The sequence below is a fragment of the Theobroma umbraticum genome, unplaced genomic scaffold, assembly GCF_002168275.2.
Source record: "Theobroma umbraticum cultivar Fairchild unplaced genomic scaffold, ASM216827v3 scaffold_50.0, whole genome shotgun sequence".
Lineage (NCBI taxonomy): Eukaryota > Viridiplantae > Streptophyta > Magnoliopsida > Malvales > Malvaceae > Theobroma > Theobroma umbraticum.
Window position 1 is genome coordinate 5,426,595 of NW_018397261.1, and position 26,156 is coordinate 5,452,750.

General features: G+C 37.2%; 4 protein-coding genes across 11 annotated transcripts; 2 read left to right on the forward strand and 2 right to left on the reverse strand.

Moving 5' to 3' along the window:
* Positions 1-267: 267 nt before the first annotated feature.
* Positions 268-7,384, forward strand: LOC110417883 (Zincin-like metalloproteases family protein). Its single transcript, XM_021430457.2, has 17 exons — positions 268-603; positions 796-877; positions 960-1,012; positions 1,127-1,181; positions 1,422-1,560; positions 1,654-1,708; positions 1,830-2,052; positions 2,344-2,439; positions 3,216-3,335; positions 3,450-3,575; positions 3,715-3,870; positions 4,411-4,527; positions 4,724-4,849; positions 4,935-5,002; positions 5,348-5,483; positions 5,590-5,755; positions 7,105-7,384. The coding sequence occupies exons 1-17, from the start codon at positions 413-415 to the stop codon at positions 7,371-7,373; spliced, it is 2,178 nt and encodes a 725-aa protein (XP_021286132.1). The 5' UTR covers positions 268-412; the 3' UTR covers positions 7,374-7,384.
* Positions 7,385-7,921: 537 nt separating this feature from the next.
* Positions 7,922-12,241, reverse strand: LOC110417884 (DNA photolyase). The gene is made up of 14 exons (XM_021430458.2): positions 11,770-12,241; positions 11,532-11,665; positions 11,284-11,433; positions 11,051-11,162; positions 10,645-10,942; positions 10,163-10,376; positions 9,900-9,989; positions 9,471-9,726; positions 9,221-9,333; positions 8,783-8,884; positions 8,640-8,687; positions 8,375-8,485; positions 8,179-8,269; positions 7,922-8,063 (listed from the first exon to the last, which is right to left on the reverse strand). Exons 1-14 carry the CDS (start codon positions 12,020-12,022, stop codon positions 7,963-7,965), a joined length of 2,073 nt encoding a protein of 690 aa, XP_021286133.1. The 5' UTR covers positions 12,023-12,241; the 3' UTR covers positions 7,922-7,962.
* A 755-nt stretch (positions 12,242-12,996) lies between these two features.
* Positions 12,997-19,537, forward strand: LPA2 (low psii accumulation2). Of its 8 annotated transcripts, XR_016351320.1 has the most exons (7): positions 12,997-13,501; positions 13,951-14,160; positions 14,531-14,657; positions 15,916-16,009; positions 16,828-17,739; positions 17,865-18,870; positions 19,225-19,537. XR_016351320.1 is itself a non-coding variant. In XM_021431546.2 (2 exons), exons 1-2 carry the CDS (start codon positions 13,072-13,074, stop codon positions 14,094-14,096), a joined length of 576 nt encoding a protein of 191 aa, XP_021287221.1. In that variant the 5' UTR covers positions 12,997-13,071; the 3' UTR covers positions 14,097-14,402. The 8 variants fall into 8 exon arrangements, 1 of the variants encoding a protein (XP_021287221.1); XR_002445418.2 differs by having other exon boundaries at positions 14,531-17,739; positions 17,865-18,012; positions 18,216-18,870; XR_016351316.1 differs by having other exon boundaries at positions 14,531-16,009; positions 16,852-17,739.
* A 920-nt stretch (positions 19,538-20,457) lies between these two features.
* Positions 20,458-21,835, reverse strand: EXL3 (EXORDIUM like 3). Its single transcript, XM_021430325.2, has one exon. It carries the CDS (start codon positions 21,681-21,683, stop codon positions 20,667-20,669), a length of 1,017 nt encoding a protein of 338 aa, XP_021286000.1. The 5' UTR covers positions 21,684-21,835; the 3' UTR covers positions 20,458-20,666.
* Positions 21,836-26,156: the final 4,321 nt, after the last annotated feature.

A 26,156-nucleotide genomic window follows, 5' to 3' on the forward strand; every position in this document is an offset into this window, starting at 1 on the left:
AGTTTAGACCTGTCCATGAACCTAAATTTAATCACTAAAAAGATTATATCTATATTTAAATATTATCAAATATTTTTTAAAAATTAAATATATAAAATATTATTTAGTTAATTAATGTAACATCGGGCTGGGTTTGGTTAAGTTCGAGCTTAAAAATCATTGTCCAAGCTCAACAATTGGACCGTGGACTCTTTAACCATTGTCATATAAGATAGGTAGAATATTTCTCGAGTCCTAAGTCCATATTTATCTACTTTTCTTTTGTGGGCTGCACCCGATGACCCGATCATCCGAACGCCGCCTGACCCATTTTCAGCACTAGCTTTCCTGCAAAGAAAATCCCGTTTGAAAGCTTTTGGCAGCAGCGGAAACAAAACAGTCGCGGCGCAGCGCCTCAAGTACGGGCAAAGAAATGTGGAACCTTATCCGGAGGTGCGACCTTAATATCCATCTCCAATGTCTATCCAAACCGTTCATTAACCACCGCCACTTCAAAACCCGCGCCGTCGATCGACAAAACGGATCCCCTACTGGTCTTTACGGTTTCGATCACTTGAAGTCCCCTAAAGGTTTCCAACGCTTCGTGGATGAGGCCATTGAAAGGTAAAAGAGTTTCTTCAATAACCTCAAAGTTTTTTATTTTCTTTTTTCAAAATGTTGTCATTTCTTTGGCTGCTCGTAGCTTCAACACTTCTGTGAGCTATAAATTATTAGTAGCCAATCTGAACAATCAGTTATTTTATAATTTTAGGTTTTCCTTTAATTTCTAATTAATTCATGCTTTTCTGTTGTTAGGTCAGGGGAGCTGGTTGATTTTATATCTGGTATGCCTTCTTCGGCTGAAATAATTCGTGCCATGGATGAGATTTCGGACACCGTAGGTTTTTAACTATATTCATAATTGTTTCCTTTGTTAATATCATTTTTAAGAAACACCTTCACTAAGTTTGATTTTGTAGGTCTGTTCTGTTGTTGATTCCGCCGAATTCTGCAGACAAACTCATCCAGCCAGGTTATTTATTTATAATCTTGAATGATGTAGTTAAATTTATGTTGATTTCGAAATGTGATGTTTATTGTTTTGTTTTACTTTTAAATATATACATTGTAAATTTTGTTGTTTCAGAGAATATGTGGAGGAGGCTACCAAAGCGTCCATGAGAATTAATGAATATCTACATGTGAGGTGACCAATGATGTTAACCACAGACGTTCTAATTCCCTTATGTTTTTGATTTTTTAAGACAATGATAATCATTTTTCCATGACAGTTTATGGGCAATAATTTCTTTTGGGGAAAACTACATTGTACAAGAAGACTTTGATGTAGAATAGTCAGGTCATAGTAGCATATTTTGCATCAATTTTGCATTGCATGTGCATTGAGAATTTATGAGCTATTTTTATTGTTGTCATTACAGTTTCTCAATACAAATCATACTCTTTATAATGCGGTGAAAAAAGCAGAGCAAGATGGTCATTTGCTTACCGAGGAAGCTTGTAGAGCTGCCCGCTACTTCCGTATTGACTTTGAGAAGGGTGGCATTCATCTCCCTTCTGGTAAATATTCATTTGATACTGACAATCAGTTTTAGCACAGCATAATTTTCTGCCTTTAGGAACTAAAGTGTAAACATCCACTTCCTATTTCAGGAAAATTAGATCGAGTGAATCAACTAAATCTACATGCTCTTCAGCTATGCAGGGAGTAAGCACATTACCCTTTTTCTGGTGTTCTGTCTACATCTCAGTAGCATTATGATAATATTGTTTGTGCAGGTGACTACTGGATTTTGATTTATATTTTGTATGCTATTGCATGCTCCCAGGTATGGTGAAAATATTATTATTGACCCAGGTCATGTGGATATATTTCCCGCATCACGTATCCCAAGACCCATACAACATCTCCTTAAGCCTATCTATCGTCTGAAATCTGGAGTGTCAAAGGAGTCATTAGGTTCATTAGATGATGAACAAGAAAAGGGCTTCCGGATCATAACAGAGCCACATACTCTATCCTCTGTTTTGCAATGGACAGCAGATGATCAGGTAGCTTTCATCTTTTGGATTGAAGAAACCAATAACACTTTTCTAACTTTAATTAAAGTTGGGACTAGAACATTTGGCAAGATCAGTGTTTCAGGCGCTAGATTTTGGCAAATGACATTATTCAGTTATGCTATTTATATGCTCTCTCTAGTAGTTTACTTAGTTGACACTGAGTTTCCCTTTTTGAGAGTGGTGGAGAATCTGCATTTTAAATGGGGCATCATTTTATTATAATTATTTGCCAATTTTAGTCTAGTCTAACCAAGTCCGCCCCCTCACTTACTTTTTCAGGTTAGGAAACTGGCATATTTGAAAGGTAACTCTGTCCCGCACGCAAACCATGAAGTTCTTGATAAACTTATAGCTTCCAGACATGAGCTTGCTAAGGTAATTTATAATCACGTACGGAGTTTAGCAAAAAGCAACGATGAAATTTTATTTTATTATAGTGTGATGATTTGGTGCAAAAATCACTTCATGACAATGTGTATGCGACCCAAATTTGGATGTATTAACAAAAACATCTAAGTTGATGGCTTTTCTTAAGTTTAAAAATTGAAGAAGTCTTCCTCACACTGCATCTCAAACTTGTTTAGTTTTTCTATGTTGGATGAAGTTAATGAGAGTTTTAGGAAGATAATATCTGTGACTCGGCTGGAAGATTATGTGTTTGACCAGCAAGTTCAGGATCTCCTTCCAGGGTCTGGTCAATGTTCATGTTCCAGGATCATATATTCTTATCGTAGCAGCCTACATCATTTGCCTGGCTTCTGTTCAGTAACTCAATATAATCTTGAAATTCCAATCTTTCTATTATCAAGCAATTAATTAATCTCCTCGTGGAGATTTACCCGTCTTGTAACATCATAATTGTAATTGATCAAAGTAGAAATTTAGTTCTTGATGAGAAGGATGTATGCCTGGGCTCGGTTTTAAACGGTCACAGCTATATGTCTAGAAATAAATAACCTGCTATAATCTTAATTCCTTTGAATATCTTGAGATGATCGGTATGGTTCAAATAGGAAGTTGGTTATGAGTAGAACGCTTTTACATCATTTTCACAGTTTAAAATAAGTTTTCTGATTCATGCAGTAGTTGAAATTTTTTAATGAATTCTTATGATTTATGAGCCATTAATTTGATCCTTTTGAATAATGCAGATAATGGGGTGTAAATCCTGTGCTGAATTTGTAATGAAACTAAACATGACTTCATCACCAGAAGTGGTGGTCTCCTTTTTGCTTGAGATGAGCAACATGGTCAAACCAAGTGCTGACACGGTATAACAGGTTTCTTATAAGTACTTGTGAGGTCTTGAAGAAGTTGACCCCATAGGTGGCTGTAGATTGTGTTGCTGTTTCCATACTCTTCTGATTTGTCTTTTTTCCCTGCAGGAGTTTAAGACAATTAGAAATTTGAAGCGAGATATATGTGGTCAAAGATGTGTAGATCTAGAACCGTGGGATGAGGCATACTACACAGCAATGATGAGGTCGTCTGTGCACAGATTGAACTTGTCTGTAGGTTATAAACTTCTATCTGTTTTGCTTACAATTTATAAGTAACAAAGTTGTGTTGAACTTATGATCATGAGTTCCATTTTTTTCTTTTTAATATTCTAGTTCCTCTTAAGACTTTTTGGTCCCAATATTGTTTCAGGTTGTGGCATCATATTTCTCTCTGCCACAGTGTATTGAGGGCTTGAAACTGCTAGTGGAGTCACTATTTGGTGCAAACTTTGATAGTGTGCCCATGGCACCTGGTGAATCATGGCACCCTGATGTGCTTAAAATGTGCCTTCATCATCCTGAAGAGGTATGTGCATGGATGGTGGAATTGTGTGGATTAGTTTGGAAACGTATCTTCAGATTATGAAGGATACTAACAAGACAGTTAGCATATATTCCGGGCTCATAATATTTTGCCTCCATAAGTATAGGATAATCCTTTTAAAGATATTCAGTTCTTTTTTTTCCACAGCTTTTCTTGCCTCAACTGTTTAATATTTTGAATTTTCCTGATAGCAGTAAGTCTTAACTTTTGGTTTTCTATAATGATGTTTGCCTTGAATACATTCTTTCAGTTGTTGCATTTCTGCTAACTTCTGACACTGCAATGGACTTGCATTGTTGTATGGAGGAACCTGATGTTTATCTGCTTTCTTTCTAATTCTGAATTTTGCCCATTTGGAGACCACCTACTTTATTCGTCTTTTTTTTAACAATAAGTTGCTGAACATAGAGTCACAGATGCTTTCATTACAAGTTTATACATGTTGCATATTTTTCTGCTGACTTTTCTTGTTGTTTCATATATACTACAGCATTATAACGTGGTTTTATGCATTTTCTTCAGGGTGACTTAGGGTTTCTGTACCTCGATTTGTACTCAAGGAAAGGCAAATATCCAGGTTGTGCCACTTTTGCAATTAAAGGGGGACGAAAAATTTCTGACACTGAATATCAACTCCCTGTATGTAAATAGAGTTATAAGCATTGGTCAACTTTGTTTGCATGCTCTTTTTTCTCTTTCTAGCTCTTTGTTATATTTCCATCTAAACAAATTTTTTCAATTGAGCTGTATCTTAAATAAAATTCTGGTGCTGCCCTTATTCATTTATCCTGAAAATTCTTGTGATTTAATCATTAATTTCTTGGAGTTTGTGCAGGTTATGGCTCTTGTTTTTAATTTTTCAAGGTCTCATCATTCATCTACTGTGCGGCTTAATCATTCGGAACTAGAAACTTTATTTCATGAATTCGGACATGCTCTTCATGCATTGCTCTCAAGAACGGTAGTTTGTTGAGACTTTACTACCAAGAAAGCTAACTATAAGTCTTTATTGTTTTCATTGTAATCTTTTTTGGTTCTTCATGTAGGATTACCAACATTTCTCAGGCACTAGGGTGGCTCTTGACTTTGCCGAGACACCTTCGCATCTATTTGAGTGAGTGGAATGCTGCAGTTTCTGCAGTAATGTCTTTATCCTTTCCTACATACCGAACAAAACTAAGCTAGTTTGAGAATGTCTGAGTTGAAATAAAGCAAATGTGCATGAATACTGTTAAAATGTACGTGTTCCTTTTCCCACAGGAGAGATGTATGTGTGGTCCATTTTGACATGGGTTGAATTTATATATATGTGGTCCATTTTAAGTTTTGAGATGTTACCAACCTGATTTTTGGAGAGGGGGAGAGACGGTATTTGTGCATGTGTTGGTCCATTTTAATGTTTTTTACACATGTCCAGTGCCTTATCACCACCTGACTGTTATTTTCTTAATGCTTCTAGGTACTATGCTCGTGATTACCGAGTCCTGAGGAAATTTGCTAGACATTATTCAACTGGAGAAGTGATACCAGAGAAGTTGGTGAAGTCACTTAACAGAGCAAGAGACATGTTTGCTGCAACTGAATTGCAACGTCAGGTTTATCAGTCCTCTGAATATATCAGCATATAATGTTTCAAAGCACATTTGATTTATGGATAAAAAATTGACCAAGATTTGTGTTTTTTGGTTTGGCATTCATTAGATATTTTTTGCTTTGGTTGACCAAACACTCTTCGGGGAACAGTTACCTGTGCCAAGTAATACAAGTTCTATTGTTGCACATTTGAAAAGACAACACTGCAGTGGGAAGCACGTGGATGGTACACATATGCAGATCCGGTTCAGTCACTTTATCACCTACGGTGCTGGTAATGTTTATAATCATAAATTTTTTTAATGCATAAGTTTTTTAAGTAAAATTTTATCTTCCTTTGTCAATGAAAATATAAAAATGAGCTCATGGCATGGTCTAACACTAGCTCAGGGTGCTGAATACAGAAACTTTTTTTATAAATCTCAAAATAAGACTGTTGCACCATAATGTGTGTTTGCATGGAGGTGTAATGAAGTAGCACATTTTGCATTTCTGTTTTCTTTATGTTTTGAGCTGTGTGTTTAAAGTGAAATTTGAGGTTAAAATAGTTTAGCCCTAATAAACAATGTACAAGGCTGTAACCATCACTGCATAATTCATTACAAATCAATGAAGAAAGTTATAATTACTTTATATCATATCCCTAGTCTAAAGGGCGCAATATGTGTATTTCAAAACCATTTACTTAGTGGATCTTATTAATTAATAAGTAACTTGGTTGTGGTCAATATCAACAGAATATTCATATTGCTCCTTCAATACATTATAAATATGGACCAATCATAGTAGCATGGACTAGTGAACTAGAACAATTTAAAGATGGGCCAATCTAAACTTGCCCCTTAAAGACATTATAAACATGCATGTACTACTGCTCAGATTTAAGGTTCAGTGGGCATAGCATAAACAATGCTACAAGGTCATGACTATAACTATATCATTAACTATGATTAATAAATATTGATTTTATATCATCTGCCTTGGCTAAATGGCACAATGCAGGCTTATCTTTTGAAAGGATCATTTTCATATTAACTTGGTAATTTTCAATATTAAGAAAAGATAATATTATTTGTACACCAGTGATCTGGAGTGATATAAACATGGACCAATCTGATCTTGTTCCTGGAAAATGTTAGAATATTCATGTTGAAAAGCTGTTCAATGACGGACATACCTCATCTACGACTCAAACTCAAGATATCTATTACTCTCTGGATGATGCAAATAATTTTCTAATGTTTTGTCAGACTGTGTTGGAGATAAGTGAAAACACTTGATATCCTGAAAATGCAATTAGGCTTTGATCACTTGCTAGTTGACGGATTACTGGTTACATTTGCTTAGTTAAATATTATCTAATTCGTCATAGTTCATAACTTTGGCAACATAATATACATTATACATCTGATCTGTTTACTACTTTCTTTTATTATTATTACTATTATGCATGAAAATGTAATAGAACTTCTTACGAATTGATATAGGTTTCCTAGCTGCTTTTTCTAAGCTTGGCATGTTCCTCAGCTGTTAAGTTAATAAATTCTGTGTGCTTCTTGTGATGTGGGAGCGGAATATGTGTGCACCACTTTTTGTTTGATGATTTTTTGCTTAATTTGGTAGGTTACTACAGCTACTTGTATGCCAAGTGTTTTGCTGCAACGGTATGGAAGAAGCTATGCGAAGAGGATCCTCTATCACCGGCAACCGGCACTGCACTCAGAACAAAACTTTTGCAGCATGGAGGAGCCAAAGAACCAGCCGATTTGTTGACTGATCTAGTAGGGGATGGGATTATAAGATACCGTAATGGAGGGATAGTTCCTGACATCTCAAGTTATTTGGAAGAAGTGAAGCTGCTGGACAGAAGGAAAACCGGCTTATTTTTGTAACTGACTGGGTATTATCAAACTAAAATGTGCGAAGGAAGAGAATAAAAATAACAAATGCGAGAGAATATGGAGAGCATAGCGGTAAAGGAACACGTGACATCAAAAGATGATAGCAAAACGTGGGGAAATTGCGGATTGACAATTTGACATGGTTGACGAGTTTGTGGATGATAAGGCTGCAAAGGGTTTACCTGTTTGATTCTGCAGCTGTGCCTGTAACTTGCTGTTGTAACTTTAGATACACATTCCTTAATTTATTTGGTAAGTAGGTTGAAGAACATTATTGTATCTTCATTTAACGCTGCAAACAATTTGTGATGGCAATTAGTTATAGATGAATGATATGTCTGCTGTTATTTATTTCATTGCCATGTATGAGACATCCCTATTAAAGTTTTTACAAGGACAAAGAAGTTCTAAAATAATGAATTACCTTCAAAGGTTATGTATTAAGGTAGATTTGGAATTGAATATTGTTAAGATGTTAGCGTATGGAGACATTCAATTTTATTAGGGCATTTGTAAGATTTACACGAGGCCTGAACCAGATTTAACGACATAGGCCAGGCTTTGGAAGGAATGTGGAGTGCTACAAATAACTCTCTGCGGTTAGTTTTCTTTCAACGGCTACTATCCATTCGCAGATGATGGAGTTCACTTTTTCTGGCTGCTCATCATGGGGACAATGGCCTGAAATGTTACAAAAAAAATGGAGAACAATCAAAAGGGAAGACTTAACAATTTGGGGGAATGGGGGAGGGGAGAGTGGGCAGCAGTATTTTGGGGGACTAAAAGAGCTTATTACCAGCATCCAATTCCCTTATTACAAGCCCGGCACAATGCTCTTTAAGCATGGCTAGTTTGGCCTTGGAGTCTGAGAGCGGGTCTTTCATTCCCTAACAAGAATTGAAATGCTCATAAGCAACCAAATCTAATAGAAAACCAGACCACAAGCCATAGAGAGAGAATAATAACTTCTTTGCTGTATAGAGGGAATTTACCTGCACAATTAGAACCTTTTCCTCATATCCTTGCAAGAGGAAGTTCAAAGGGATTGAGAGGTCAAAGCTGAAAATACTTTCCAGGACCACTAGCACACCAGGATCATAGGACTTAAGTATGTTAAAGCTCTGTCTTTTTTAGGGGGCAAAGATATTTGATCATACTTCCACTAAACAACATTTTGTGGTTTCTGGAGTGTGTGCACAAGTCTCTGTGTATGTGTGTGCATGCGTGCTCATACATTTCAAATAACAAAGAGGATACTGCTCTCAGCATTTCATTAATAAGCCAATTATCAGCTCGCTTAGTTTTCTGCAAAAAGGTCAAAGGCCACACAACTAAGTCAGGCAACATGCAAACAGAAGAGCAAATAAGAAAGTAGGAAGCAGCAATGGAAAAACCCTTACAGTGGGGTAGAAATTTTTAACTACGTTCCTGATATTCAACTTCAAATAGAATAAAAGAAGTTGAGCACCCAGCCTTGCAGCAGCGCCTGAGGTTCCCCTTTCCTATAACAGTTATATCGAACATCAAATGCTGGAGATGTTAGTTAGACTATTGCTTGATACTAGGCTATTTCTCAAAACTGAAAGAGTCAATCCAAACTTGGGTTCTAACACCCTTTTTCAGCTTTCACTGAACATGGTAAGCATAGGAATAAACATGAGAGACAAAAAAAAATTGCCAAATAATAATCAAGTTGAAAGTAGATGAGCACAATTTCTCAGCAATACTGACAAAATAGGTAGCTTCGACAAACAAAAAGCACAAATGTCATAATTCATAAAAACTGGTTAGATACAAATTAAGATCAGAAAACTTGTGTAATATTTGGATGGACTTACACTAGAAAACCGCTGAGAAGAAAATCCAGGAATAACATCACCAGCACTGTTGATAAGGATGATAGACTCGACCAAAGTAGGCCAAAGACTAGCAACAATAGCGACCAAAAAACCTGGAAATATAACTGAATAAGCAAATCACTAATGAAAAGAAATAACAAATTGTGGAGTCAAACAGATAAGCTACTTTCTGCTAGAGAGGAAGAGATCGTAGTGGGCAATTTAAGAAAGGTACAATGTGGTAACATACCACCAATTGAGTTCCCTACTACATGCACTGGCTCACCCACAACTTCTATGATAAAATCTCTCAGCAGTTCAGCCCACAGCAGTTCAGTATACACGACATTGGGCTTTTCTGATTTGCCAAATCCTAATATCGTGATGGCCCAGACACGGTTTCCACTTTCAGCTATGCCATTTATGTTGTCACGGTAGTGCTCAAGAAAAGCACCAAAACCATGTACAAGAAAAGTAGCAGGACCTTCATTGCCAACTACTGTATACTGGAAAATAGGTTGGTTCTTAATGGTAAGTAAAAGAAATCTATAACCTACACACAGTAAAGTACTTAAGTATATCAAGAATGCATAAAATCTCTTATCCCAACAGAAGTTATAATCGCAAAATAAACTACACTGCTTAAATCAAATGTATGAATTAGTTGTCAATAGCAAACCTGAATCAGATGGCCACGCCATCTCCAAATCCGTACAGAGTATAGTCCTTCATTACTTAGTTGACTTTTTAGAGCCAAAAGCCAAAACCACTGCCACCAAAATCAACTATAATGATTTAGAAGGCCTTGCACTAAAAAATGTCTATCAAAACCTAAGGAGAAAAATTCCTTCAATGAACATCATACAAAAAACAAAATCATCCAGAAGAATCACCAACTAAGCATTTTTATTTGTACAAATACTGACGTAAAGCAGCAATTACCTCCATGGAGCATACAGCATCAGCTGCTGCAGCAACAGTGGCCGCAGAATATCCAAATGGAGATAGAAATCCAGCATTTCGTTCTTTCTCATATGTGATAGCTTCATAATGCACTCTCCTTCTAGATATGATACCAAGACAAAGAGCAGGGCCAAAAAGTGAAGTAAAAGAGGCTCCGTCCCTACTTTCAGCATTGCGTAGCCTTTCATGTACCCTACAACAAAATCAATTCAAACAAGATTTAGCTAATTAAAACATGTAGGTAATATGAGCTTGTCTGCATCATTCTTCAAATAACATTCTTCCCTAGTCATTCTGATAAAATACAAACTGACATTGTATACTAGAAAAGCACAGGTGTTAAGACAAATTCATTTTGCAATAACCCAAATGGCCAAAACCAACACAAACAAACCTGAACATCCTCACAAATTTTTTAAGCACAAGTTAAATGAATTAGGTGGTATAAATTCCCCACATACTCTTGCCAGTCATCTCGAGCTGTTCCCTCCAAATATCTCAAGTATGCAGCCAATGCATTCAGCAACGAGTTTGTCCCACCTCCCACAACATCACCTTTTCGAGTAACAAGAACAGATGTATCTAGTCTTCTTCGTTCAATGCTTTGGACACTCAAACTGTTTCTGTTGGTTCCTGATGGTTTTGATAATTTCTCCTTCAGTATGGCTTCAGCTGGCATCTCCTTCATCAAATTCCAACTCCCTTTGCCTGGTTTCTCTTTGATAAATTCCTTAAGATCACTAAACCTAGGCAGAGGACCTGATTCATATTTCAGTTATAGCTTGAGGCTCCATAGGAGTAATCACAATGTGTACAAAAAATCTTTTAAGCATAAATAGCATTTTCCCATTACCACCAGAAACTTACCCCAATCCAATTTGGTTTCTACATTAGGTAATGTTACTGGAGGAAGAGGTAAGATTGGTAGTAACTTCAGTTTTTTAAACTCATTATATGATGCAGGCAGGTCCTTCAGATTCTACACAGCACATTATAGTACACAATGAAAACGTTAGGAACAGGACAAAAAAAAAAAAGAAAAAGAAAAAACTCGTTCTGTAAGAAAAATTCAAACAAACAGAATAAGCAAGCATGACCACCTTAACATCATAGAATGGAGTGCTCCACATGACAATGCCCGAATTCCCATCAAAAGACGACGACGTTTCCAATGTATCCTTGACAACTCCAATCATCTGGCGCATTTCATACTCTACCTCCTCTTCAACGAACACATCCGTAGCTTTCACCTGTTCCAATTCGCAGCGAAAAATTTAACAAAAATAGTCAAAAAGGCTTGAATTCATTTTTCGGTCTCATATTGAAAAAATATGACATAGAAAATAACCTCTTTTACAAGCTCTGCAATGACATTTTCAGCACTCCCAAATCGAATCATCAAATTAGAGCCTTGTTCCTTCAAAGAATTTCTCAAATCTTCCAAAGCGAAGAGAACTAGTTCCAGCATTTCATCAGAATAACCTGAGTGACAAAATAATTTCGAAATTAAAAAAATTCGAAAAAAAATGGATATTTATGAGGAAGTTAAAAACAGCTAAAACTTGACGAGTGAAGGAAGGACTGACGAGAGAGAATGCGGCGATCGAAGACGTAGAGAGGGAGCAGAGAACGGTGCGTTTCAGCGGCAGCGACGAGTGCGGGGTGATCGTCGAGGCGGAGATCGTGTTTGAACCAGAGAATGGCGGAGCCGCTCTTGGTCCGTCCGGCTCCACACAGAGAGCGAGCAAATGAAGGACGGGCGCGGGGTTGGGCGAGGAGAGAAGAAGTGAAAAGGCGGGCAAGGGAGAGGGAGAGAGCGGGGAAAGCGAGGAGAGCCATGAGGGGAAGTGATGAGTGAAGGTGATGCTGTCCATTAAAGTCAGCAGAGATATTGAAAGAAAAGGAGGAAAAGGGGAGAGAGGGAGAGAGGAGAGAAGTGATGAGGTTAGGATGAGGAGGAGGAGGTAGGGTTTGGCATGGATTGGTTCAAAAGAAACATGGGGAGATTGTTGTGGCCGAAAAATGTTTGAGACAATTTTTGTGGAGAGGAGATGAAGGGAACAAAACAAAAAGAGTCAAACAATTGGTCCAAGTAAGAATCTAAAACTGAGAACTGGACAACTCGCTTTACTGCCTCTATTGCTAACGGGCGCGTGGTAAATTCTCCGCCTTTGGTGCGTAGGCGGCTAGGCTGGAACTTTAATTTTTAACTCTTTTTGTAATTACAGAAAAAACCGTCATAACTTATTTTAGACATATTTATTTATCGGTATGTTAGTTTTATGATTTTTATTATAATTGAATAATTATAAAATTACAGTAAAAGAAATTGTAAGGAAAATATTTTTATAGTATTATTATGAAAAAAAATATTTCTATATAATATTATAAATTTATAATTTGTTAATTATCAAATTATTAATTTTTGAAATTCAAAACAATTATTAATTATTCCTGAGTTACCTAGGTAAAATTTTGATTTATTTACTAGTATTCAAATAGTTTTCTTATTTTAATGAATTATTAAAATATTTTTTATTTTAAAAAATAAACATTCAAATTCAGTTCTTTGAATAAAAAATATATGTATCTATTATAATAATTTCTAATTTTTATTGATAATAAATCCGTAATTATTTATATTAATTTTAATAAAGGAAAATAAAATAATTTTAAATATTGCATTGCAGGTGAAGAATGTTGTAGAATAGAAATAGGAAAGTGCTTATCCGAGCAATCAGTTTTTGAGGAGAAAAAATGAAAATAAAAGGGGCAGAAGCATAAATACTAGAATATGAGGGGAGAGACAAGAGATATAACAAAAAATCCAGAAAGACTAGAGGTGCAGCGCAAACCGAAGGACATCAGTTTAACCAACTAAACTGAAAATGGCGCTACAAATCCACACTCCATCTTCCTTCACTAACGGTCTCTATCATCGCAACTTCATCTTCCCAAAACCTAGATTTTCGATCAAATCCCAGAAGCCTACCGTTGACGCCGACCCCACTCCTGAGCCCAGCTCCACGCCCAAGAAGCCCGCCGCTCCGGGCCAAGGGTTTGGCTCCTCCTCTCCTTCCTCTTCTTCATCGTCACCCTCAGGCAAGTCAAGCATAAGCAGCGGAAAGAAGAAGCAGAAGGGAAAAAGAGAGAGGGCTTCGATAATAAGGCGGTCGCCGGTTGAGAAACCTGCGTTTGTGAGCAAAGAAGAAGAGGCTCAAGCTGACGAACAGAGAAAAAATGAGAGTGCCTTTTTACTGGCGTGGTTAGGGCTTGGTGGGGTCATACTTGTGCAAGGCATTGTTCTTGCTGCTTCAGGTATGTCTAGAATTAAGTATTGTTCTTTATGCTGTTCGGTTAAAGTTGTGTAGTGGAGGGTTTCACTTTGGTATACATTTGGATTTGACATTTCAACCTGATTATAGGTAAAATGAGATTGAAGTTGAACATTTTAGCAGAAAGAATACTTTCTGTTTAAGAAGCTTTGGACATCAAGAAAGATACATTTAGTAATTTTGTCGGATTATTAGAACAATTGCAAAGATTATTGTGGTAAAATTAAGCACATTTGAGATTGGATTAAACCTTTGAGACTGCTATATATCATGTTTCTTGATACCAAGAGTCAAATGTATACTGATTTCTACATGATTTCATTTCTATGAAGTTGGACATGTCAAAGTATGAAAATGATTTATGTTGACATTTTGAAGCTATGAGCTATGAGTTGTAATCCCAAATAACTTGTTACCGTTTTACATTTACAGGCTTCCTACCAGAAGAGTGGGATAAGTTCTTTGTGAATTACTTGTACCCATCTTTCACCCCAACTGTTCTCTTGTTTCTTGCTGGAACTGTTGCATATGGAGTGCTGAAGTATCTGCAAAATGAGAATCTTAAGGACCAAAATTAGATACATCATTCCAATTATCTGATATTTCCAAATTGTAAGAGCAGACTGCTGTCATGAAAAGCAAGTGAGCATTTGTACATTTCCGTAAGCTGTACTTTCAGTTCTAGTGCTTTCCTTGTTAAGAGAATTGTATTAAAGAGCACAACAAAGGAATTTTCCTGCAAGGAATGTCAACCATCCTTATCAGTGATCAGCGGCTTTATGATTGGCCACTGAAGCAGCTGCTCAAAATTGTGTATCTCAATATATGAACTGTTTTGATTCTGTTAAGTCTGAATTCTTTGAAAGCGAAGCAGAGTTATTTGTTACCCTTTTTACCTGAAAACACAATTTACAAGGCATTTATGTTTACATTACAATTTGACAAATAGGATTTATAACTGCTTGCTTTTGTTTGGAGCAATGATACTGGACTGACTCTTCAAATTCTAAAGTCCGTTGTTTTCAGTGTTTCATCCAATGGAGTTCAATGGGATGTTGAGTTCCTATACATGTACTTGCTGGCAACGATGCATGGAAGTTTACTATATATGCTCTGCTTGTCAGAGTTACAATCATGAGGTATTCTTTTTACTTCTTTTTTGGTACTTAGGACAAACACAAAGGGGGAGCGGAGATTCAATCCTTGGATCTCAAAACTCCTAAGGAAGGTAACAACCGCTAGGCTTAGCCTGAGTTGTTCGTAAGGTATTCTATTTGTTGGTTCCATAGTTTTTCTTTTTCCTTTCTGTGAAAGAGCAATTGTCTTCAGGTGTATACATAAGGGCCAATGCAGTTGATGAATGTGAGATCTCTGGCCTGGAAAATCTGGAAGAAGTGTCCACCTCATCTAGATTATAAAGCTACAGCATTTTCAGCATCTGAATATGACACATGGAAAGTTAGACTTTTTAGTTTTTACTTTTCTTCAAGGTAACCCCTGAGATTTTGAGCCCGTTTGCTAACATCGGGCACTAGTAGGCCCCATGAAAAATCAGGAGGTCAGTGCAGTGAGGAACCCCGCCTCCCCCCACCACACTGCCCTGTGCAACCATATGGGCCTTTAGTGTTCTTGTAGTTGTGCTGGATCCACCATGTCTTAGGAAAAAGAGTATGGAATCCAAAGAGAGATTGGATGAAAAAGGTCGTGTGCATCAATATCGTGAAAAAACCAAGCAGCTTAGTTGTCGATCATCTAGAACTATGTACATTTTTTTTAATGTTTCGAAATTATTCACATGAGGCAAAGCACTAAATTTCACAGTGCTTGATTTTGCTATCATGCTTTATGGAATTTATATAATTTTGTTGTCATCAACATTAATAAGGATCAACAATTCACCTATTCATATCACTGTATTTTTTGGTTGATAAGGTCACGTCACTTCAATGATGTTGCATGAAGCATGTATTTCCCTCATTGGTTAATTCTTATAAATATAATTTCTATACTGTTTGACTTTGCATAATTTACTTTGCAATGAGAAACGACCATCTTCTTTCCGGGATTGCTTTATTTGTTTAAGGAGCTATAAGCCGATAACTATGTCTACATCTCTCTCTCTCTCTATGCCTGTGTAATGAAGTGTTGTTATTTATTTATGTCATGTTGCAGCTATTGGATCAAAATTGGTGGTTGACTAATGTTTTGCTGAAATTTTCTTTTCTTCATTTTGTCGAAGAATTAGTAAGAGTAGTTTTAATGGTTATTTTAAAACATCAATTTTATTAATAATGTTGTTCATCTAACTATGGCTTTAGTCACTATTTGCTTCTCTTGGGTAATTGTAAATATCGATAATGTGTGACTGATAAGTTTTAATTGGTCTTCCAACTACAGCTTTGTCTAATTGCACGAAGGTCACCTTGGATTGATCACATAAAAGCTCATGCCTTGTTTCCGGGAAAGGCCTAAATCTCCTGATGGTAGCCTGGTAGGTCACATCATATGCAATACATGATTAAATGATAGAATTGCTAGCCTTCAATTTGGAAATGAGCTAATAAGTAGTTTTACTTTGTACCAGAAATTTTAAAGGTAGACAGAGAGGCTAACTAAATAGGAAGTAATTGCATTAATATACATAGCTGGAGTCCATGAGATATATTTATTTATTTTCTGTTCCAATATCTTAGATTCCTTTAAGAAAGAAAAAGTTATGATTGTAAAACTTATTACAGTTGAACCAAAAAAGTGAAGCCCTTGGGTGGAAGAGTTTTAATACTCTGTATTATATCTCTTCTGACAGACATCCATTCTTGAATATGCAAATGCCCCTCTTCTCTTCTAGTGTACCACTTAAAAGCCTGGAATCATTAAAATTACTCATTGTTCTTGAGGAGTTAACTTATGGACTGTCTACCAGTTGTTTGATTAGGTCTCATCATGATTGAACTCCACATGCTGGTGCAAAACTCAAATTTAGTGGATATATTTTAAGTCTCATTTGGTCCTGGCTGCATAAGAAGGATGTTCTGATTCCTCTGTTGCTTATTTTGACTTTCACTTTCTATCCTAATTCCTTCATCAATTGGAGCATTAGTTTCCCAACTCTTTCTGCAAGTTCTCTTCTTTTCTCTTCTATTAATATTGACTGCCCCCCTTTTTTTATCCTTGACCGGTTTTGTTGATCCTAGCTCAAAGCTTCAGCTACTCCTTAATGATGTTGAACAATCACTGTTTTCTTTTTTAATTACAATCCGTAAATAGCACATAATAATCAAAAAGCAAAATGGATATTTTACTAAACAGGCATGGCCGTTATTCTTATCTTAGCATGGAGTCTCTACCTCCTTTGTGCAATTGCCCTGCAGCTATGAAGATGCTCAGCAACCTCCTAATATCTACAAAGTTGTTGTAAAGCTCTGGAAGTAATAAAATATATGGGTTAAACTGTAGCATAAGGCATTCAATTGATTGAGCCTACCTTTTATTTTGGTGGACTTTGCTCAGTGATAATCATCAGCCATGACACGTGATGGAGCAGTTGTATATTAGAAGCAAAATTTATGATCATTTTCTTTGTTCTGGTAAGATATTAATATTGGTTAATGAGCAGCCCCTGCTCTTTTATTGATGTATTATCTCTCTGAGCTGTCGCCTCACACTCTTATCTGTTTATGCTCTCTTCTGACTAGAATTACTCTCACAAACATGCTGCTTGATTTTTGCTAGTCAGTGATCTAGCTGAAATAGAGAAGGAAAACTTTCTCCAGCATATAATGAGCAATATTACATAATAGCCTCTCTTTACTATCATGGGGACACAATTGAGTAAAGAACTTTCACCATTGCTTCACCTAAAAAAAAGAAAAAAGAACTTCCACCATTGATTTTCCATGCTTTGGAAAGGATGGTTTCAATATTAGGAAGTTCCATATATTGTTGCATTCAGGCTTATCTAAAGCAATGGTTCACAACAAACATCGAGTTAGCAATACAACCAGATGTTAGAAGCTTCTTTATATGTTCTCTACCTGGAAGAGATGCTATTGCAAGAGTTGCAGGCATAGTCATGAGGGAACAGGGTAGAAGGCGAATGGCTATAATAACTGTTTATAGGTACATTGATGTATTTTCTGTCCGTATATGGCCTTCTTCATAGCCATACGTTTAAATACCCCATCCAAGGAAAAGGGGAAGAAGAAAATCATTGAAGTGCTGGTACTTTTCTACCTCATCAGCGATAGATTTTAGCTTCTCAATTTGCAAGTGTCCTTTTACACAGTCAAAAATGGTGGAGAAATGGATGTGGGCTCAGTTGTACGTAATGACTTGTGTTTGTGCAGGTGCATTCTGTCAGGGGTGAGAAAATGCATCAACCAAAACTGACGGGAGAAAATTTGGTCAGATGGATGCATATGGGGCATTAAAGGATGGATGACTCTACAAGCAACAGAGACGCACAATAAAAGATCAATGTCTCCACTAAGTTTGGTAAGACGGTTGCGAGGTGGCCGATGAACCTCTTAAATGGATAGCTGATGCTTTGAAGTATTACTTTATCAGATTGTGAATGCAAAGGATGTGATTACATATGATTTAGAATCGTTATGCATGCTACTAAATAAAGCTACAAAATGATATGATATGATATATGAGTATTTGGCTAGGCATGATGAAACTGAAATTTATTGCAGAAACTACTAACAAGTGTTGTTCTTTCACCCGAGAGACCGGCGGGAGATCAGATCAGGTAACTTGTCATTCGAACCTAGTCAACTTAAGATGTTGAAAACTATCTGAATTCCCCAAAGGTCATGCTGCTTGTTGTTTGTCCCACAAAGAGCATCTCAAGATCATCTGTTTTTTGGACCACCAAATGATTAGATCAGCGCGTACCGGTTGGTTTCAGTTGCTCCAATCCGATTCAGTGTTCGGCTAACTGCGTCACTTCACCAAAGTCGTGTGAAAAATGGGATGACATTGAGACCTTGGAGGTCCCCATGTTCTAATAATTGCTCCTCTTCCTCTTTCAATGCTAATCAATTTGCACCAACTCCTTTACCAATCTTTTTCATTCTCTTTTCTTCCTTCTTTTCGGTATTTAAGAGTTTTATTTTCAAAAGGGTAAATCAATAAAAAGCCAAAGCAGTCCGCGACATCCTCCTAAGGCCACACCACAGAAGGTGAAGAAATCAAGTAGTAGAACCATGTTATTGACCATAAAGTGAAAAAAAGGATGCAATGCAAGCTAGTTTTTTTCAGGAGTAACTTTGTCTTTGCTTTCGAATTGGTTTTCACACGTTTGTTTAAACCAGTTTCATTCAACCACTTGAAGGAAGATGATGAAAGGTAGTGGCATTTGATTTGATCCTTCATATGCAAAATATTAAATATATACAAACGTCATCTTAACATGTTGCATGTCACGCATACATAGTATAAAATTAGATAATTGTGAGTTTATAACATGTGACTCTTTTTAACTATGTTGATGTCATTTGGAAGATACTTCTTTCTTTCTTTCCTTTTTGTTTTTTTTTTTTTATCCTTTTCTGTACATGAAATATGTTGAATGCGATTATATAGCGATTTAGTTGCATGCTTAGTGATAAAGTCAAGCTGCTAACCCTAAGAAAGAAGATTAATGGGACCCAAAAAGAATCTTCATTTCTTATCTGTTTTTTTTCCCCCTAACCAAAACAGGTTTAAGGAAGAGGAAGACAAGGTTGTAGGCCATATCGGCATGGCTCATATTTTATTTGCAATAAGGGGTTTGTCGTAGGTCAAAAGATTCAAGCTTTCATGCGCCGCTGCCCCATCCTCAACTTTTCCACTTTCAGCCAGTCTTCACCTACTCTCTGAGTGATTCCAAAATTTCAAGAAATGTGGGTAAAATTCTTGTCTTCTTTCCTCTAAAACTGAAACTTGATATGAGATCCAGCTGGTTTTTACCTAAAATATCTTTGTTTCAATCTTGAAAATACACTACTAGTGATGGAGAAGGGGCCCCTTTCAAATTAAACTAGAACGTCAACCCACCTTGGACTTCCATGGGTAGGCTTTCGATGTTGCACGTAACAATGGGTATTTAAAAAAAAAAAAGAAAAGACAGAAGATAGTTTACGATAGAAACGTCTGATGAATTGATCGATTCGCTATGGTTTTCATCTATGTCCAATACGTTTCAACCTGAAAACCCAACCATTGCACCTCAAAGCGAAATACATTAAGAAGCGAAGAAATCCCTCGGCAACTTTATGCAAGTAACCGTACGTTACCCAAAGAAAAAAAAGAAGCTACTTCTGTGAAAGGAAGACCGTAACTGAAAAAGGGCGTTCAAACTTCTTCATCATAATACCGCCAAAAAACTTTGAACGAAAAAATTAAAGAGTACATCATCATAAGCCTCACGGCGCAAATCCCAAAAGAGTTCCTTAGAAAAAGGGGAAAAAAGATAACAATGGTGGGTCCTGATTTCTGAAGTTGGTTGATATTTTAGACACAGTTGCACCCAGCCGAGATTCTGGAGAAACAGCAAAGTCCCTGTGAAATTGTGCTTAACACCTGCCTCTCAAAACTTGATTATCAGACCACTTGCCCAACATTTTCCTACCATCACGCAATCAAAATCTTTTTCATTTTCCTTACCAAAGATAAAAAGTTTTATGTTTGGAATAGAGATAATTGAAATCGTAATAATCTTTTCTTTCCTCTGCTTTGCTTGAGGAAAAGTACATTGAAATTAAACAGATATATAATCGTCGGGCAGTGGCCGTATGCTGGACAAAAACGAAGGTAAAAAGAATAAAAAGTTTGATACTACTGTTGTTGTTGGAACAATAAAAAATGTTGGGTTCTAGTTGGTATAACTGAGCTTTTCTCGGAGAAATGTAGGAAAAATTGATCCAAGGGGGCAATTTGAAAAGAAGACGGGAATTGAAGTGGTATACAAAAATAGTATTAGGAATAATTATTACAAAAATAGTACATATTTAACAAACTTAACTACCTTAACTAATTACGCATCAACAGCCACCACACACCCAGACCCCAAGGAACATAAAAAAGAACAGAGACAAGACAAAATGCCAAAAACCAAAAACAGAAAACCCAAAATTTTTTGACAAAAAATATTCAAATAAAAATCACTGATCAAGCGCATTAGGCCCAGTACAGTAACTCACAATGTGGTTCCAAACCCACTGAACCAAGTACCTCCGTCTGATCCCATTCATGTTATACGTGGCACCATCTTTATCGCTTAATAGCTGCCCCGTGTAGGAACCTCCACCCCCAGTTCCGTAAATGCCCTCGCATAAATCCGCTATTTCCACGGGAGCCACGGGGTCTTGCCCGGCGTACCATGCGTTCACCAACGGGTTGGTTGCCAGCTCAGCAACCTCGTGCCCGATCACGCTTATCATCCCGTCCACCCCCACGTCATCGTTCGGTGACTTTAACGGCTTCAACCCGGGCATGTACTCCGGCACGGCGAAGGGGTAAGCGCATATTCCCGGGCAAAGCTTCGCCGAGTTCCCCACCCATGCGTATGGGAGCGTATACCCCACGATGGATGGGAATGTGAAATAGTGGAACCCACAAACTTGGCCGCAAAAATCCTGCACGTACACGTCATCGGATGTGAGCAAGAGGTAGAGCCCACTCTTGGGATTTATCGGCAATGGCTGCGTACTCGCTGTTACCGCGCCTTTTATCACGGACTGTATAGATAAGCGCGTGAGCGACTTGCCGTGCGAGTAAAACCGATCGTTTTTCTCTTTCCCTAAATGCACCGTACGGGAGATGTTAGCTCCCGTTTGGTCCGTGTATAGCTGTACGGTCTTCCACCACCCGGTAACCGAAGGATGCTTGGCATTAACCGCCGAGATAGAGTTGATGAACTCGCGGATGATTTTCTTTTGAGATTTTTGCCACCGGCCGTACCAGATTGTGTGGATGGTGATATTGCCGGTGAGGACTGGCCCCATGTGGTATCTCATGTGGACGAACTCTGATGAGCCCTCGAATTTCTTGGAACCTCCGAACATTAAATCAGAGCTGTTGGGTTTTAGGTGTGGCCATGGACGATATCCGATAACCGGAGTTACTATCAGCAGTGCAGCAGCTGCAATAAGGCTGAGAAGCACCGGAACTCGGTGCATTTTTGGCCAGTGGATTTGAAGAGAGTGGAAAAAATTTGGAAGGCGTAGTACCCTAGTGTTTGTAATGGTGACTAGGGGTGTATATATATAGAGAGAGGGAATTTAGAGATTTAATTTTAAAAAAGTTAATACAATATAATATTTTGAATTTTACTCTTTGGGGCCTGAGGGTATATAGAAAAAGGGATAAATATAAAAGTTTTTTAGAATTTTTATGGGCATTGATTTGCGGGTAATGGAGGACAGATAGGTTCTTTAAAGTGAAGACCGAAGACTGAAGAGAAGAGGAGCTGAGGGAATGGGGTGGGGAGGCAAAAGTGGGTCCTACCAGGTCAGAGTGGGGTATGGTGTTCATCATGACGGTGGTCATCGTCGTCTGATCTGATCTAATTAACTTTGTGTTACTAATAACGCGGGAAAATATGGCTGAGGAGGGTAGTCTGGGGATTAAGATGTAGTTTTTATGGCTTGTTTGGATATCCGAGGGACCACGAGGTTTTTCCTCTGGGGATGTGCACTGTGTTTTATCGAGCTCCCAACCATATCCTCGAGTATACATTGGCCACCTGGTTAAAATTGATCAGACCAGAGTCAGGTGGTGTGGTGGTTACAAATTCAGTTTATCGGCAGCTGCTGCTCGTCTCTGTGCAGTGCTGTCCACTAGGGACCTTTCAAGTCACAGTCCCATAAAGCCATATATATTTTCCTGTTGCCGATGTGCCACTGCCAAAGTTGAGCCTATAGAAAAAGAAATTTAAAAAAAAAGACAACACGATTATCATTATTACATCTTTAGTTTAAAGTTATTTTTCTATCGGAAATTTAATGGTAATTTTGCTACTACCATACACATGTTAACATTGCATGATAATCATTATTACATTTACGATATTGTTCCAGTAACTTGATGAGTGAAATCTACCTTCCTTTAGATTATCTTTCTTTAGGCTTATGTTTATATTATTTACTGTTTATCTCTTATTCATGATGGCCCTTTTGCTTTCTTAATTTCCTTTTAAATCGTCGAGTTGTACGGATCATTTATGTGAGTTTTTATCGATTGGGTACTAAAGAAAAACGAACATAACTTGAAAAGATTAAAACAAAGAGTATATTTTCCCAAGACCAAACAAACATACTTTGTTTCCCGTATCAAAAGCAGAGACATTGTTATTTGCATTATTGACTCTTTTGATGACTTTTTAATTTTGTAATTCCAATTCGTCTTCACTCTTTACGATATTAAATTCAGTTAAGTACATGAAAATGCTTACTGCCTACGTTGATCTATACCTGTGACGCCGTTACTTTTGAAAATAAATTGAAAGAAGTAAATTGGGAAGCCCTATAGAACTATATCATCCGTTTCGTCAATAAGAAAGAAGAAAACAAGGAAAGGGATCTATTTCTGTATTTGAAGCTGATATCCTTCCAACAGCTAATATGTGTTAACCATAAATCTTCATGACTGACTACTTCTAGTTTGTTGGGAATGCAATTTATGACCAAACAATCTCATTTAACTCCATGCTTATGATGGGTGTTTTGTATGGTTTCAGAGCATACATCACATGTCTTATTTTATTGCTCTCTTTTATTTATTGTTTTCATTTGTAATTATTAGTTGATGAGATAATACAACCCTTCTCCCTAAAGCTTTCAAATGTTCAAGCATTTGTAAATTTCATCATTTACCATATACTCTAACAACTACTAGTATTTACAAAGGAAGCCATTTAAAGCAAAAAAAGTTCTGTACCACCCATCAAAGAAAGCAAAGGCATTATCCTTTTATACGTAAAGGCAAAATGTGAACTCGATGGCTCCAAGCGGCCAGCCTAGCAGAGCTTAGCACCCTGACATTTCAGTCCATATCAGTCCTTCGACACTCTTCGTTCTAATTTACGATACTGTCCCCTCTTTAGGCTTTTGCGCTGTACAAATTGTGACGACTGGGACCCTTTCTCATGTCTTCATATTTAAGGACAATCCTTAACAGGAAGGGTATTCTTGAATTTTCATAGCTTAAATGAGTGCTTAGGTTACATGGTCAGTGCTCGGAAATAGGCCAAAAAATAGAAGGAACAAAATTTTAAAAAATAACCATAGGGAAACAAAAAAATAAATAAAAGGAAGCGTCATGGACACCTTATGACTATAATTTTTTCTACATCGCTACCAGCCTATCAAGTCTATGATGTTTCAGGGCTGCAGCTTTTTCATAACCCGGACCCTCTATGTCTTGTTCTACAAGAAAAAAATATGAGAAAGACCAAATGATGTCAATGCAAACTGGTTAAGGTTTTACAATCTAAGCCCATCGATGGAGATGATGGGTTTCGCAAAATTTGATTGGTTTTTTTTTTCTTTTATTAGATTTGCACGGTTGGATTACACTATGAAAAAGTTATGTTCAAGAGTTCAAAGGAGTAGATTCTCAATGGCTTTTTAAGCTTTTAACTAATTACCAACAATTGCCTTAACTTCAAGTTTAAGTGAGCTTGCAATATGTAACTTGACCAGAGTTCGTTTAGCTTAATTTTGATAAAATGTACTATTTTCTTTATACCTAAATTGTCAATGAACTGAAACTCTTTGGTGGAGTGTAGTGCACCGCAAAGACAATGGGATTTGTCTCCCAAAGGGAGTAGAAATGATGGTGTCAAAAGACAAGTGGCAGTCACAATGGCAGTGGCAGCAAGCGGAGGAGGACAGCGGATGGCTGCCTGATGCTGCGTGCTGCTTAATCACGGAGTAATTTGCGCGGCTGCTAATCATGACAGATGGACAAGAAGATCAGCCAGTAGCAATCGCACAGCTCAGATTGAGCGCGACGCCCTTTTTCTGGTCTGGACCCCACAATTTTAACAACTGATCCAATCAAAATACTGTCTGGACCCCGCTTCGTTGAATGTGATGTCACCTTTGAACTTTCCACGCGTGCAATAGACTGACAGCTCTCACGCGCGTGTATTATGCATCGGCTGTGAGCGAGACAGCTCCGCGGAAACTTTGGAGTGTCTGGGGGTGCCTGGGGCTACATGCTCTGCAACGGTGACTGTCAAACGTTGGGGTGTAGAGAGTGTGAAGCACGGCCAAGGCTTCATATCTTCATTTCTTGTGAGGATTGTGAGGCTTAATTGTGAGTTTTATTTGATACATATAAGTTGCAGCTGCTTGCTTCATTTTCATGGACAGTTCATATTTTGATGTTAACGCCTCTATAATTCTGTTGCATTTTAATGGAGATAATGATATATAAAACCCTTTTGTGAAAACTTGTTAAGCTATTCCTATCTGCCAGCTATCATTTTTTTAGTCATTTTCTGGCTAGCCACTAAAAGTACTTTGTACTAGGATTTCAATTTGTAGACGAAGTTTCTAAATTTCTTGGTTCTAGTATGATTATATCATTAGTAGTTTGGGACAAATAGGCTACTTAAATCAAAGATTAATCAAATTTCAATTTCTCCAACCATGCATGTCCCTATAATGGAAGTACATGCTAATAATAGTCCTTCATAAGGATACATTTTGCAAGTTTAGGTAAAAAAAGGCTTGTTTAGACTTATACAACAAATCCCAAATCTTAATCATGATTTATAAATATAACTAACTAGTTATAAGAGAACAATTCGAGTGAAATAAAGGAAAATGAATTGTAGCCAATTCCAACTGGTTTGAAATCAAGAGCAATTGAGTTCATGAGCTGCATGCCTCCGAGAATGGCTCCATCAACAAAAACTTTCATTAGTGTATTCATAAATGATTATGGGAATTGACTCGTTTCCACCACGGTATTCATCAAACCACATTAAATGAGAATTATAGACATGACCAGTATCCTTGGAGGCTCCATTTCGTTTTTCACGTAGAGAATATTTAAATCAACAAAGGAAGTACTGTTGGCAGAGAGGGAAATGTCTATGTAGTAGGTGGAGAAATCTATGGAGGTTCCCCTTTAAGCTGTCATCTACATAAAAGAGTTGAAGGGTTTTGAGAGAGACCCGAGAGTGAGTTCGAGATATATATATATATATTTCTTTGTTTTTTTACAGCTATACGTAGCTTTGAAACTGGTCCAGTGAGAAGATTAAAAACTCCAGCATGTACATGCTGATTTGTTGGCTGTAGTTTTCAGCTTTATTTCCATGAGCTTTCTGGTGGAAATTGGTTGGTCTTCTACTCCCATATTAAAATTTCAGAAAAATAGAAAAAACCCATCAACTTGGTTGAATCTTGCAGCATAAATTGCTTGTCCATTGATATGGGGGAAATTTGTTAATTGTGTCTTTTTCAGGTTCTGGTTCAATGTTTTAAATTGATGGGAAGTCAATTCCAAGAGTTTTTTTGGGAGAAGGCAGTGTGATGGTGATGGTAGCCTAAACTTCAATATTTCAAACGAAAGACATTTTATCCATGTATACAATTATTTTATTAGGCTGTGAATATACAGTATACATGTCTCCCGAT

Excerpts from the sequence above, each read along its gene's own strand:
- LPA2 (XM_021431546.2), top strand. The coding sequence starts at position 13,072 with ATGGCGCTACAAATCCACACTCCATCTTCCTTCACTAACGGTCTCTAT. Across the intron at positions 13,502-13,950 it reads CATTGTTCTTGCTGCTTCAG|GCTTCCTACCAGAAGAGTGG; the intron begins GTATGTCTAGAA and ends TTACATTTACAG.
- LOC110417883 (XM_021430457.2), top strand. The coding sequence starts at position 413 with ATGTGGAACCTTATCCGGAGGTGCGACCTTAATATCCATCTCCAATGT. Across the intron at positions 878-959 it reads TGGATGAGATTTCGGACACC|GTCTGTTCTGTTGTTGATTC; the intron begins GTAGGTTTTTAA and ends TTGATTTTGTAG. Across the intron at positions 2,053-2,343 it reads AATGGACAGCAGATGATCAG|GTTAGGAAACTGGCATATTT; the intron begins GTAGCTTTCATC and ends TTACTTTTTCAG.
- LOC110417884 (XM_021430458.2), bottom strand. The coding sequence starts at position 12,022 with ATGGCTCTCCTCGCTTTCCCCGCTCTCTCCCTCTCCCTTGCCCGCCTT. Across the intron at positions 10,377-10,644 it reads GCTCGAGATGACTGGCAAGA|GGTACATGAAAGGCTACGCA; the intron begins GTATGTGGGGAA and ends ATTTTGTTGTAG. Across the intron at positions 9,334-9,470 it reads AGTAGGGAACTCAATTGGTG|GTTTTTTGGTCGCTATTGTT; the intron begins GTATGTTACCAC and ends TTATATTTCCAG.
- EXL3 (XM_021430325.2), bottom strand. The coding sequence starts at position 21,683 with ATGCACCGAGTTCCGGTGCTTCTCAGCCTTATTGCAGCTGCTGCACTG.